The sequence below is a fragment of the Eumetopias jubatus genome, unplaced genomic scaffold (genome assembly GCF_037043125.1).
Source record: "Eumetopias jubatus isolate StellerSeaLion01/CBP00866 unplaced genomic scaffold, mEumJub1_p1.0 scaffold_4, whole genome shotgun sequence".
NCBI classification, from domain to species: domain Eukaryota; kingdom Metazoa; phylum Chordata; class Mammalia; order Carnivora; family Otariidae; genus Eumetopias; species Eumetopias jubatus.
In genome coordinates this window covers 66981739-66996404 of record NW_028274810.1, presented here as the reverse complement: position 1 = coordinate 66996404, position 14666 = coordinate 66981739, and the positions used below count along the sequence as shown (strand labels likewise).

The 14666-nt window shown below is 35.6% G+C and overlaps 1 protein-coding gene across 3 annotated transcripts in view; it reads right to left on the bottom strand.

Moving 5' to 3' along the window:
- FAF1 (Fas associated factor 1) overlaps positions 1-14666 on the bottom strand; it is a 489058-nt gene that overhangs the window by 103928 nt on the left and 370464 nt on the right. For all 3 annotated transcript variants that reach the window (XM_028106760.2, XM_028106761.2, XM_028106762.2), the window contains exon 13: positions 14467-14621. In XM_028106760.2, coding sequence (XP_027962561.1) covers positions 14467-14621 — 155 coding nt within the window. The remainder of the gene's footprint in view (positions 1-14466; positions 14622-14666) is intronic.

The following is a 14666-nucleotide window of genomic DNA, read 5'->3' as shown; positions in this document are numbered from 1 at the left end:
TTGGATAACTTAATTGCTCTGAGCCTTAGCTTTCTAATACATAAAATGAAGATAATGATACCTATTTTTAGAATTGGTCTGCAGATTATTTAATATTCTTTTTCCTTTCTTTTACGTGCTTCAGAATCAAAATCAGTTTTTTCTTTATCCCCCGCCCCCCTGTGGATATGGCAAAATGTTTCCTAATAAATTATGATAGCAGTATCAGACTCACATCACTAAACAAGGAGTTATGCTTAGCACCATGCTTGGCACTGTATTATATTGCTTTATGACTTCTACATTATGCATCAGCATCCTCGTAAAATAAGATCATGCCCTATTCTAGGGTAGAGATTTGAAGATAGCTATTTTTTCATACTGTCATGTTCCCTGAGTTCCCCCCCCCTGCAAAATTTGGAGACTTTGTGATTTTTATTATTATATAAAAAATTTTCAGCATGGTCTATTTTAGAGTTGGTTGGCTTCTCTTGGAACACTGACACTTATACATAATTTCCTTATGTATCTGATTATTTATTTATAAAGATTTTATTTGAGATAGAGTGAGAGAGAGAGAGAGATCACAAGCAGGAAGGAAGGGTAGGGAGAAGGAGAAGCAAACTCCCCAGTGAGCAGGGAGCCCGATGTGGGACTGGATCCCAGGATCCTGGGATCATGACCAGAGCCGCAGGCAGGCACTTAACCATCTGAGCCACCCAGGCACCCTGTATTTGATTTTTTAAAAAGTTTTTATTTAAATTCCAGTTAGTTAACATACAGTGTAATATTAGTTTCAGGTGTACAATATAGTGATTCAACACTTCCATGCAATACCCAGTGCTCATCACAACAAGCGCACTCTTTAATCCCTATCACCTGTGTAGCCCATCTCCCCACCTACTGCCATCCTAATGGATAAAAAAAATGTGGGAGAGTATAAGCAGAAATTTCATACATAGGAAGAAGGTCTTTAAAATATAAATGACCAACAGTCCAATATATTAGCATCTCAGACACTCATTAAAGCTTTCAAGCAAGAAATGATTACAGTCCAGCACTTGACAAAGGCTCACTTGAGGTAACTGATGTTTGACAAAGAGAGCTACATGGACAGGTTGACTACAGAGGCTTTTCCTTTAAGTTCTATACCAGCTATGAGTTAGATCATCAAAAAGGAATATTTAAGGACCATATCACCTGAGCTCCCTAAAACAATTACCATTACTGAAAAAAATATTTAATACAAAGCCCTCTGCTTTTACAGAGGATTGATATAAGAAACATCTATTTAAATTTAAAATAACCTGTCATATGCAAACAACAGTAGAAAATAATTGTCTATTTTATTTCTTAAATGACTCTCAAATAGATAATCATGCAAAAAAATTCTTTCTTGCATTCAGTGCCAGGAAATCTTGAGATGAACTGTTAAATTTTTTTTATTAATCAATGAGAACTATAAATAGTAAACTGTAAACTCCAGTACATAACTGTACCTGGCACATAGTAGAAATTCAATAAATAAATACAGTACAATTAACTGTACCTGACACATAGTGGAAACTCAAAAACTTGAGTCACCCCAGGTGTTTATAAATGTTTAATGGATAGATATGTTACTGGACAAAGTATCGACAAAGTACTGGACAAAGAAATGGATAGGTAGTAGAATAAATGTGTCAGTAAAAAGCTAGAATGAATGATGATAAAAATGACTATCATTTGAGGAATCTGCATCCCTAAAAACAAGTAAATACCATGAGTTTCAAAAAGTACAGATTAGTAAACTTGACCTCAGTCCTCTACAAAAGCTAGAAAAGTCACTTAGACAAATGGCTTATGAACACTTAGAATACCATAGTGATAACTAGAAGGCAGCACGGGTTATTAAGAACATAATAAACCTAACTTAACTATGAGGTTACCAGGCTGAGAACTCATGAGCATTCCTTAAGTTTCAACTATCTGGACTTCAGTAAGAAGTGACAAGGTGTCTCAAAGTATCCTTCAGGGTAAGATTCAGAAATGTAGGCTAAGTTGGATAAATCCTTTGTCACTGAGAAATTGAACCTGTAGAGTGCTACCAAACTGAAGGTGGTCTCAAACAGCTTACCACTTGGCTTTGTCAACATTTTCATAAATGTTTGAGACAAAGAAATAAAATATACACATATAGATAAAATGCACTGAACACTTTGTGCTTTGTCCCTTTTCAAAAATCAATTATCCCACTTATTTCTAACAAGTCCTCTAAGGGATATAGTTTTTAATCTCCATTTTCCAATACAGAAACTGCAACTTAGAGGGTTTAAGCAACTTGCTCAAGGTCACTATGGTGGCCCACTGGCATAGCTAGAATTCCAATCTTAGTTTGACTAAATCCAAATTAACTCATACTCAACCATTACACTGTTCTGCATTTTTATATATTTTTTGTTTTTTTTTGTTTTTAATTTAAATTCAATTACCCAACATATAGTACATCATTAGTTTTTGATGTAGTGTTCAGTGATTCATTAGTTGCATATAACACCCAGTGCTCATCATATCATGAGCCCTCCTTAATGCCCATCACCCAGTTACCCCATCCCCCCCACCCACCTCCCCTTCTGCAACCCTCAGTTTGTTTCCCAGAGTCAAGAGTTTGTCATGGTTTGTCTCGCTCTCTAATTTCTTCCCATTCATTTTTTTTTAAGACTTTATTTATTTGACGGAGAGAGACACAGCACGAGAGGGAACACAAGCAGGGGGAGTCAGAGAGGGAGAAGCAGGCCTCCTGCTGAGCAGGGAGCCTGATGCAGGGCTCGATCCCAGGACCCTGAGATCATGACCTGAGCTGAAGGCAGACACTTAACAACTGAGCCACCCAGGCGCTCCTGCATTTTTATATTATCCAACAAGTAATTATTGAGTACTGGAGTAAGAAACAAAGTGAAGAAGATGTAATTCTTGCCCTTAGTAATCTTACATTCTAATGGAAGAATTAGAAAACAAAATTTTAATAAGCAAAATAGCAGCTTATTATGAAAAGTTCTAAGAGAGTTCTATGAAAAGAGAATGATGGTAAAGAAGCTTTCTCTAAAAGGGTTCAGTAGGCCTTTTTGAAGAGTAGATGTTTACATTGAGACCTGAAGAAAGAAAATTAAGAGTCATTTTTATCTAATGACTTCTGTTTTCTCAACTAGTGAGGACAGCTGGGAAAGGGAGAAGCAAGGGACATGAGATGTTTAACGAATGAGTAGTAGTATGAAATAGCCATCTTATCTGGGGAAAGAAAAACTAGAAAATCACAGTAGGCTTGCTCAGCATTATTGTTTGCTTGAAGTTTGTGTTTATTTAGAAAAAAAAAATTAGTGTGACTGTCTCCAGCAGTGTTCAAGTGCAAGGGCATAGGCACAGAGAAGGTGAATAGTTGGGTTCAACAAAATGAGTACAATGGAGGGAGACAGAGGTGAGGGAATTCAAGATATTACAATGATGATAATGATGGACCTTGAAATCTAAATAGGACAAAGAGAGAAATGAAGATTGGAAACAGAAAAGGGTAGATGAAGTAAAGTGGTGGGGTCAACAGATTAGAGGGCATAATGATATAAAAAAAAAACTTCAGCACTTGATCAAGATAGGAATAGGAAGTGTTGGTGAGAGTCAGGTGCTTGAAATCAAAATATATGATGTGATAAAGCTTCTCTTGATGACTACATCCAAGTTTGGTAAATAAGGAGAAGAAAAAAATTTTTTCTGGAGTTAGATACGTCTAGGAGCAGAGAGAATTATCAAGAATGATAACAGTAGAAATGACAGGAGTTATAGGATCATTTGTGAGTGATAACTCTTGGGAGAGTTAATAGAATCTGAACTTCAAAAGATGCTGTCAGTCAACTGCATTAGTAGAGAATGGCAGAGATCTAGTTTACTAACAACACAGACCCAGACCATTCTCGGCAGCCTCATATCTGAAAAACTGGTAGGGGGTTTTAGTTGACTACCTCAATTCAATAGGACCCAATAATAAAATTATAGAACAGAATTGAGCATAGCATGAAATAAACTTGCTCTGGAGCACTACGCTTGATTTGAGCACCTTCTGAATGGGCTGGGTCTAGATACCCTAGCATATAAGGAACAATGGAAATAAACATACTTGGTAAGAAAAAGCAAGAAAAATAGGGTAAACAAGATAGCTGTGGTCAAACTGATAAAGGACTGTAATGCAGAACAGAAGTTAGGCTTATTAATTCCCAAGTTAAGCTTATTAATTCAAAACTAGAACCAAAAAGGAGAAAGTTGCAGAAGCCCTCCAGAGGAAGAAGCACTATAGCAAAAACCTTTTCTGGCTTTTCAAGTAGCTCAAAAATACACTACCTTTTGAAGCTTTAATTTCTTTGTCCCTAGCAGTATTCAGGTAGCAACTGTAGTAACATCAGTTAAGCACACTATGAGGAAAAATACCTGCCGCCTGGATGTTGAGAATACCTCTCTAACCTGCAACTCTAAGATTTAGTGAATCCCATGTTTATTTGTTCCTTGCGCAAAAGGTCCATGTGTTATATTTCTCTTATAACTCCCACAAGGTTTTGCATACAGTTATTCAGTACACTTTCATTGTTGTATAATCTAGCCTGACAAGGTCATGGGGCAAGAAGCATTATGAAGCAGAAAAGCATAGGTTGATTTGGGATTTATACCTGGTACAACCATTTACACGACACTGGGTAAATTACAGAACTTCTCTGAGCCAAAAATAGTTTCCACATATGTGATTGGACCTTTGTAGAATTGTAGTTAAATGAGATAATGTATATACAGTGAGCATTAAATAAGCTCATATAGAGGGGTAGGTTTAATGGTTACAGTTATTATGTGTTTTGATTTTTTAAAAAGCTGTAATGATAGTCTTGTTCTTCGCTACTGATACTCTCTCAGTAGAAGCTTCTGTCAAAAATGGCATAAGCTTGGAGAACAGTTCTAAGGGTAAGGAAGCTACCTTTATCGGTGAAAGAGGCAGAAAATGATAGTGGCTTCCTTAGCTACACTCCACTAAGGTCACATTAACTAAATCATCACAAACTGGCAAGGGCAGTATTCTATAATCTACTTACATACTTTACGAACATTTATTTTAAAAACAAAATCTTGCTTACTTCTCTTTTTTCTATTGAAAACAATTGTGTCCAAGTCATCAGAAAGAGAATTTTAGAGATAAAGGTCAAAAGTCTTAGGTCAAATAGATCAGCTGTTAGCATCCTCCACCAATTTTTAGAGATGGAAAAAAAAAAGATCTGGAAATGTTATACCACTTGCCTAATATTCCCTGAGTTCTTCATACTCCCAGACTGAGTCCCACTTCCTAATTGCTCTACATTTTATGAATGAGGTCTATCTGTACAAACAATGAAAAAATAGTTTATCATAGTCTTTTAAGAACAGCAACTGACATATTTAAATTTGTATAGGTTTTGCTTTAAGAACTAATAAAAAGTTAATACTTACATAGCTTTCATAATAGCCAAATAAATTTTTGTTGCTGTGGTTGTTGAGTAACTTATTTGGGTGCTGCTCAGAGCCACCAATACCTGATTTTATACTGGGGCGGAAATATAATTTCTCAGATTGAGAAACAGCAATCAAAGCTTCTTTATTGTTCGTATAAGCTTGCTTCACTCTTTCCTTAGTTGAGATGTGTAGAAAAGAATGTTAAAGAGGACTTTCTTGGTGCTGATCATGCATTGAGGAAAAGAAAGATACATTGAAGGAGACTGTTTAGAAGGATTCTTTAAATTGTTGGTGTGGCTACAGACTGAATCAGCCAATAGTAGATAAATTAACAGAAGGCTTTTTACAAAAATCCCTAAGGTTAATCCTTTATTTGTTAATAATATAAAACTATTTTGTCACTTTTCTCTATTACTATAATGCAATCAAGTTCAAAGACACATCCTTGAGGAAAGGATAACAAACCTATTTCCTAATGAATTACCCAAACAAATAAGAAACAGGATTCTACCTGACTCCCCAATTCCAGCCTAATAGTTATTTGCTCTTTCAATTTTTGGTGGTATATTTAGCAGATTAGATCATTAAGATAACTGGGCACTAAAACCTCTTTGAGTATCTATGTAGACTGACAGGAAAATACTGGAAAAATGTCAGAGGAACCAGTTTCCATAGTTGGTTTTATACGACTGAACTAACATGTTTCCATTATAATTTTTCTGAGTGTATTACTATCAGTATTTATGGAAGAGGAGAACTGTACTACTGATTTAAGTGGCACAGATGATATGATTAGTAAACTCTTCAGAAACAACCATGAATATAAAAATTATTTGTACTAACAAAGCAGTTAAGAAAAAAAATAAATCTTTTGAGATCTTTTCAATTTTAGGCAAAAAGTAAAGGTAAAAGCCATGATGGGGTATATATTACTTAAAAAAACTATTTCATTTTGGAGATGTCTTATTTTTAGAATTTGTTTCATTAGATAACTCATGTTTTTTATTCTATATAAACACTGGATTAAATATCTATGGCAGTCATATTTATTTGAATCTGTATATTCTACAATACTAGGATAACTAGCTATTGGGAGTGAATATTTGCACAGAACTGTACATGAATGGAGAGAGTCACAGAATAGGAAAAAATCTGGCAACAGAGCACAAAGGCTTGGCATTAAGATGAACCTTCATATATCTTGAGAAGGCAATGATTCTTTTAATTCTGTAACTCTTACAATCAAGATAATTCGAATATTCAAAACACAAAGGGTTTAGCAGAAAGACCAAGGAGAACACCAAAAGAGTAACAAGAAAGGTCTAGTGCATGAGAAAAAAAAAGATTTAATAAAAACTTACAATGTCGTTCTTTTGGACGGTCTTGTCAACAGTTATCACCTTTGTATTGTTCTTTTCTAACAATAGTTTTCACATAGACTGTGAAAACACACAGAAAACTGTATCTGAGTTAAATGCACATTTCCTAAATAGCAATAATTAGATTAATGTCAAGGAAAAATACAGACTGATTCAGATTTAGTGCATGTAGCACCAGGAAGTTATGATTGTAATACTAGGTAGTAGTGTGGGAAGTATCCAAACCACAGTAAAAAAGGCTTCCAAACTAGTCATTTCAAATTACCCAAAAGAACATTTTAAAAAGGATAATCTTCTATTTTAAAAAGAGTAAAGTATTATAAACAGTTTAGCCATCATCTATATACAGACTAGCTTGTTCTCAATCATAAGAGGCCATCACCTTTTATCCTCCCCTCTTTCCCTTCCTTTCAGTACTATTAGAAAACTATTCACAAGTGCACCCTTGGACAATGCTGAGCAGTAATTATGACTTGCTGACAAAGAGATATGAACAATTACGGAGCCCATTTTGAAACCTTACACTAATAAAGTCATTAGATGCTGCCCTTGCCATGATCCTTCTAAAAGCTTCTGAAGTTACAAGAACACACGGCATTGTTTGCAGGGACAATTGCTGCTGGCAGAACGCAAACCTTGAGTTAAACCATGCTGCAAATTGATCTTGACATTCTGTTAAGACCGCCACTAAAAATCAAAAGCAGAGGAGAAAAGGAGAAAATGAGTGGGTAGGATGTAATCATGGAACAGGAGGGGTTCCTCCTCACCTTCTCTCCTCCCTCTTCACAAAACAAACCAGGGAGAAAATGACAAACTCTCCTGGTGTTTTGGAACCTTTATTTTAAAGCATTAATTAAGCCCTTGACCTGGGATGTTTAGGATGACAATACATTTCCTTTAAAAGTACTGGAAGGAAAACGTAGCACAAAGGGAATAGAGAAGTTTGGGGAAAATTATATGGAAATCTGGCATGAAGGCTCTTATGAAGTCTTGGTTCCCTGACCACAACATATCCATCTGTTTTATCAGCTACTTCTGCAGAATCCATATCTGCTCCTAGGGTAGCAGCTGGAAATTAACACTCCTTAGTCTCCCACCCAGACCCCACACCTGGGCTAAATTTGCTGGATCAAATGGAGGTGTAGGGTTAGAGTAACATGGTCATCTAGGCTTCAGCCAGGCATGAAGCACTGAGTAGTTTGGAATTAAGGGTATGCCACTGTGAATATGGCTAATTACTGAGATGGAAAGTGCAGGTGAAGACAGCCTACTGATAATAAGAGCTTTAAGTCAATTAACTCTTGCCAAAGATTAAGTAATGTGGAAAACTATCATTTGAATATTAAGGCTAACAAGTACCTGTCAGCATAGCAGCAGAAGTTTACAGTGATCTGAAATATTGCACCTAAGGGCATGCAGTTCAAAAGCTAATATTAACAGGCAAAAGAATTCCGTGAATATTGGTACTGTGTAGGCAAAATTTAATACAACACTCTGTATATGCTACATGCAACCTGTGTAATTGTCTGTAATTCCTAGGTAACTGTTTGCAGCTACTCAGAACACAGCTTAGAAGTAGTGTGCAATGCCTAATTGTAGCATGTACGCTGATGTGCTAAACATTTCCACCTCAGAAACTTACATATAAGCAACTTACATATAAGCAGCTGGTGACCGCAGCTGGCACTATTCTAGTCAAATTCAATGTTTAAGTTTTCTAGAATTATATCATATAAACCAGTACCTATCCTGGATGAATGGAGACATTTGCCTTGTGGGCCCTCCTGGTCAGAAAAAGAGATACCTATTAACTCACTTATTACTGGTTAATATTGGTGGTTTAGTGTGCCACATGTTATGTAGCTTTTCTTTTCCTTTTTTTTTCAAAGATTTTATTTATTTGAGAGAGAGAATGAGATAGAGAGAGAGAGCATGAGAAGGGGGTAGGGTCAGGCGGAGAAGCAGACTCCCCGCTGAGCAGGGAGCCTGATGTGGGACTCGATCCCGGGACTCCAGGATCATGACCTGAACCGAAGGCAGTCGCTCAACCAACTGAGCTACCCAGGCGCCCTGTTATGTAGCTTTTCTTGATGAAGCAACTATAGCCAAAAACACAGCTTCACACCAAGGGCACTCATGTACCAATGTTCCCATGCAACCACTAGATGTCCAAATAACTCTAATAGAGGGAAGGAAATTAATGTCTATTGTGCTTTATATAGTACTTGTGCTTTATATAGTACTACCTATATTTAATTAATTCAAATGGTGCCCAAAAGGAACTTGCCTGGCTCTGTGGCATATGTCATCATGTAGCCAGGCTAGCAAGCTGATTCTATGGACATGTTTACTTTAATCAGCGCCATCACCACCACAGAAGGCTCAGAGTTCCATCCCAGAATGGCCCAATTTGAGGGGCCAATTGTTTCAGGACTATGAGAGACTTGGTGAATCTGGGGAAGAAACTCTGGAACCACTGGATGAACTCATCTAGGCTGGAATTCAAGTCTCTTTCCAGATGGTGTGTGGGTGCCTGGCGCACAGAGCACAGGCCACAATATTCTTAAGTGCTTCAGGGCCAGCAGAACACAAAGTACCTGGTCTGGACATTGTTAGTTCATTCTACAAGGAAAATGAAGGTTTTTGCTTTATTAGTCCTATTAACAGCTATGGGGGAAGATCACAAAATTAGAGTCGTACAGCAGCATTTCCATGCTTTTTCCATTACCCAAGCTGGTCTCTCTCATTATTCAATAAGACTATTAGAGATTATTTATTTTTCAATATAACACTCACTTTTTCAAAGGCACTGTGTAACACATTGAGATTACAGACATAGCTCCCTTGGGGAGCTGACAACCTAATAGGGAGACAGACAATAACCATATAGTGTAATGAATTCCATCAATATAGATTAGTATATGGATATTATCGGAGCATAAAGAATGTGCATTTTAACTCATACTGAGAGGCAAGAGAAGGATGGACAGTGGCAAGGCTTCCTAGAGGTGACACCTGTCCTGAATTTTAAGAAATTATTCTTTTATAGCACAAGCATTTGTTTACTAATAGTATATTGTCCTTAAATATATTTTTATTGTTAAATCCATGATAGTTTTCTATATGTTTCTACATCCAAAAGAGTATCTGATCTCTGCTCCACTGTCTGCCTGTAAGCATATGCCAATACTGGGGATGAATCATTAACAAAACAACTGCTTGTGATCTGTCCATCCCTGCTGGTTGACCTTAATCCTCTATCTGGTTCAGACCATATAGGATTACACTAGCTGGCCAGGGCCCTCTCCTCCACAATTATGTAAGCCACTGATCCTTCATTTCTGATATTTAATTATGAGGCTTAAAATACCAATATTCTTTTACAAAAATAGCAAATATCTGCAACCCAATAAACTAGGAATGCTGCTAATATAAAAATCTCTAAATAAAAAGAACAAAAGTTCTAATTTCATTTTTCTGTGTGTCATTTCTTTCAAGTCCTTTAGCCCACTCAGGTAGAGTAACTCCCTTTGAATTTCACCTGTATTCCCAAAGCACCTTGTGCATACTTAATATTACGTATTTAGCTCCATGTCTTTCTACTAGACTATGAGTAAGCACTGTATCTTTTTCATCTTCTCACCCTCAGTGCAAAGCACCATTCCTGGTTCACATGAAATATTCAGTAAATGTTTACTCAATGAATAAACATGAAGGAAATATATGTTTCTTAAGATATTCTTTTAGCCACTTTCAGAAGTGAGTTGCGGGATCTCCTTGTTTATACTATTATCTGTTTTTAGCTGTTTCATTTACAGATATACCCTACTGTTTCTTTCAGGACCATTATTCAGATGGATATTTAGGAAATTATACCCTCTAGCAATTCTTAAGACTAACGAGGGCTTACTGCCTACTGCTTTAAGAAAGAATGGACCTGAATTCCAAGTAGACATGGCAGCCAACAAGACTGTACAGAGTTTTCCAGGAAAGAAACCTACATTTAGATATATAATACTGAAATTATAAACACATTCTTTGGTGGAATGCATTCATTCATTTGCCAAATGCTTAATGAGTTTCTTTCTCCTAGAATTTTGTAAATTTAAAGTGCTTTGTTGAATGAGATAAATAATATGAATAAGATCCAGAAGATCACAATTTAGTGAGGGAGAAGTTAGGCACATAATCATTACTGCTACAGTCTGATGTCCCAATTCATATTTGGAATGTTCCAAGATCAATCCAGAAATTACTCTAATCCACTTTATACAGCTATAGGTTGGTCAACTTAAGTATTCAACTTAGAAAGAAAGTTATTAGAATCATTTTGGAGGTGGGAAATCCAAATCATCAACATCACAGAGGTGTATAACAGTGACATTCGATAGATATCTATTTCTTTTTTATTCTAGTTTGTTAGCGAAATCAGGAAATTTAACTTCTAACCACAATTGGCACTCACATTCTGGTAACTTTACCAAAGCATTCACTTAGTTCAAAACTCTTCACTTATCTTCTACACATGAGAGATTCACAATAAACTGAGGAGGACTAATGTTTCTGTAGGTTTGGCAGAGTATTTTTCTTTATTTCTTTTTAAAGATTTTATTTACTTATTTGACAGAGAGAGACACAGTGAGAGAGGGAACACAAGCAGGGGGCAGGGAGCCTGATGCGGGGCTCGATCCCAGGACCCTGGGATCACGACTCGAGCTGAAGGCAGACGCCTAACGACTGAGCCACCCAGGTGCCCCTGGCAGAGTATTTCTTAAGGAAAAGTAAATATGCTTGGCAAGACCCTACCCACCTTGGGCACAAATGTCCCTACCTATCATGTCAGGGTGTGGTCCCAGAAAAATCACTAAGGAGTCATCCAGACTAACCAGCTTACAGGCAAGCTCAGGATTTTAAAAATGTGTTCCTCAGTTTGAACTAGAAGAGCCGGATATGGGATGAGACAAGCCATCCACAAGGAATTTACTTCCAAACTTGTACATTTGTCGTAAGAAAATCACAGTTAAAAGGAAACTCAGAGCAACAATCTAGTTTGTGATGCCTAGAAATCTCTTCTATATTTTCACATATTAATCTGTCACATTTTAACTCTGGTAATATGCAAATGATGGCACAGCAACTTTTGAAATGTAGCTCACTGACCAATAAATATTAGTGCAGCAGTCTTCTACTGAATTGAGGGTGAAAGTTTGAGGTTTTGCTACTCAGTGTTAATAGTATCAAATGGACAATGCAATAAATTTTTATGACAAACACCTGTGGATAAAATGTGGTGCTAAAAAAATCTAAGTAAGATCACAAAGACAGAAACTCAATTAGACAATTATATTTAGATGAATCTATGATGGGTGGTCAGAAAACTGGTGCTAAGCTAATCCTTTTTTGGGACAATAAATCAGACTAATTAATTAAAATTTTCTTACAGTTTAATATAGCAAAAAGAAATCCACTTTTACTCTCTTTTAGGAATATGCCGTTTCAATGAATTTTTATCCTGTGTGTGTAAAATGTATACTTTTCCATTTGCTTTAACAATAATAATGAGCTGTACATGAAAAGCATCTACATAATTCTTTTGCTTTATAGAGAGAAATGCAATACCTTAAATTAAAATACTTTTTAATTTGTAATATGGATAGAATTTGATTTTGAGTAAGGATTGCCAAGTATCCTAAATTCTAGAAATTTTAACATTCTCTTTCTTCCCATTGGCCCTGTTTATTGTTCCTATAAATATTTGTTAAAACAAATTTCTACATCTTTCTATTTTTAGTCTTTAATATCACTTCTTTTTTATGAATGTAATAATAATAGTAATAATGAGATACCATATTTTTTAAAAATGTAGATTGAAATAACCTATCATACCTCTTAGTTGGTCCTGCAATTCATTGAGAAATAGCTCTAAAGCCTTAAACAAGGCCTTTATTTTGTGTTTTAAAAAAAGTGTCATAAGGAGTTAATAGGACACAGCTGTACTGGCTCTTTCTAATAAGCAGCTTCTGTCGCTTTGGTCACCACAGGTGTCTCTGTAACCTGCAAACTCTTATTACTAGTGTATCAAAGTTGTGCTACTTAACAGACTTCTTTAGTAAAACATAACAAAGCAATTACATGGCTGTTGATTGCCAGTCATAAAAAAAAAAACCCTCAAACACTGTTTTTCAAAAGAAACTACACTGCAATTTTTTGTCATTGTAAAATAAAAGGAACTAAGGAATTAAATGGAGGATAGAACAAAATAACAGCAGGTAGCCTGCTGAACTTAGCCACTACAGATGGTTTAGAAATAGTGTTTCCTTCTCCATCAAGTTGTGGATAAAAGGAAAGGAGGAGATTCCTTACTGCCAGTGAATGGTCAAAGATTTAGCCAAGTCTCCAGTCTATGTATTTTGCTTCATGAAAGACCTTCGATGCTGCATTTTTATCTGTTTTTCGCACTGCTTTTCATCACCTTTAACTGAGTGTGAATAATAACCTGATTTAATTTAAACAAATACAGGTGCTAAAGGTTCTTTATTTATGTATAACAGGGAACATTTCCAATGCAGAACGAAGTCATCCTGTGAAATTTCCTAACCATTTGCTTAAAGAAATGAAGTATTAGATGAAGAAATTGCTTCAACATTCTTTTGCTTCACATTTAAGGGAAGAATCATCTTTCTTTTCAGGTTTAGACTACATAAAACAAAGTCTAAATGATGAGCAAAGATTCAGCGAGCTATAAAATAATAAAAAAAAAATCAGATGATTTCTAATTGTTCTTTAAACATTTAAATTAGGTAACTACAATAGGCTTGCCTTGAAATGAATTAATTTAATCTCCCTGCTCATAAACCAGCAGCCTGTGATTATTATTGTGTTAACACACCCAGAGTAACATCACTGGATGTTATGGCCACATGTGTAATTAAACATGATGAAATGTATTTCAGATGGGAAACTCAAATAGGCAAAATATGAAGAATTATTCATCATTTATAGGTATTATGATTAACAAATTAAGTAAATTTATCCTGACAGCAAGGAAAAGGACTTTTTTTTTTCCTACTGAGAATATGGATGTGTGCAAAAGAATGTGTGCAATAAAGCAATTACATCAATTAGTATATGCTAGAGTTAAGCTATTACCAACTCCATGGACTAGCCAGAATGTACTGCCTTCTTCACCGGAATTACTAAAAAATAAACTTACTACTAAGATTATATGTTAGACTTCCCTTGCCTTTTCTAAACATTATTAAAAACATATTTTCTCTAAATATTAAACAACAGAAGACAACATTGGAATATACAGTATATAGATATGTACTGTACCAGTTTTACTCCAAAAAGATGAAAACAATGTATTTTGGTTTTGTTTTTTGGGTTATTCTTGGATTTAGAAATCGTTTATAAATTGAGGTATATTTTCCCATTGTAAATAACTGCAGGTTAGCTACAACAAATAGCTTTTATATAATTAAATGTAATGGCAGAGAATTTAATGCTGAGGATGAAAATGTTTATGAGATGATAAGAAACCAAATACAATGATAACTTTTTTAAAAAAATAGAAGCCCAACTTATAACTTGTGAACAACAGTATTACCTTGCTCTGTTGGCGTCCTTTGTCAGATCCCAAGCCCAGGTTATAAAATTTTGACTCAGATAAGAGACAATAGATTCAGCACAAAGCATTTGTGAGCAGAACACATTGGTTAATACACTTTCATCATGGTGGAGGTAGATAGCAAGAAGCTTTCTCTGAAAAGAGGAAAAAAGACTGATGAATTAAAATATCCATTAATG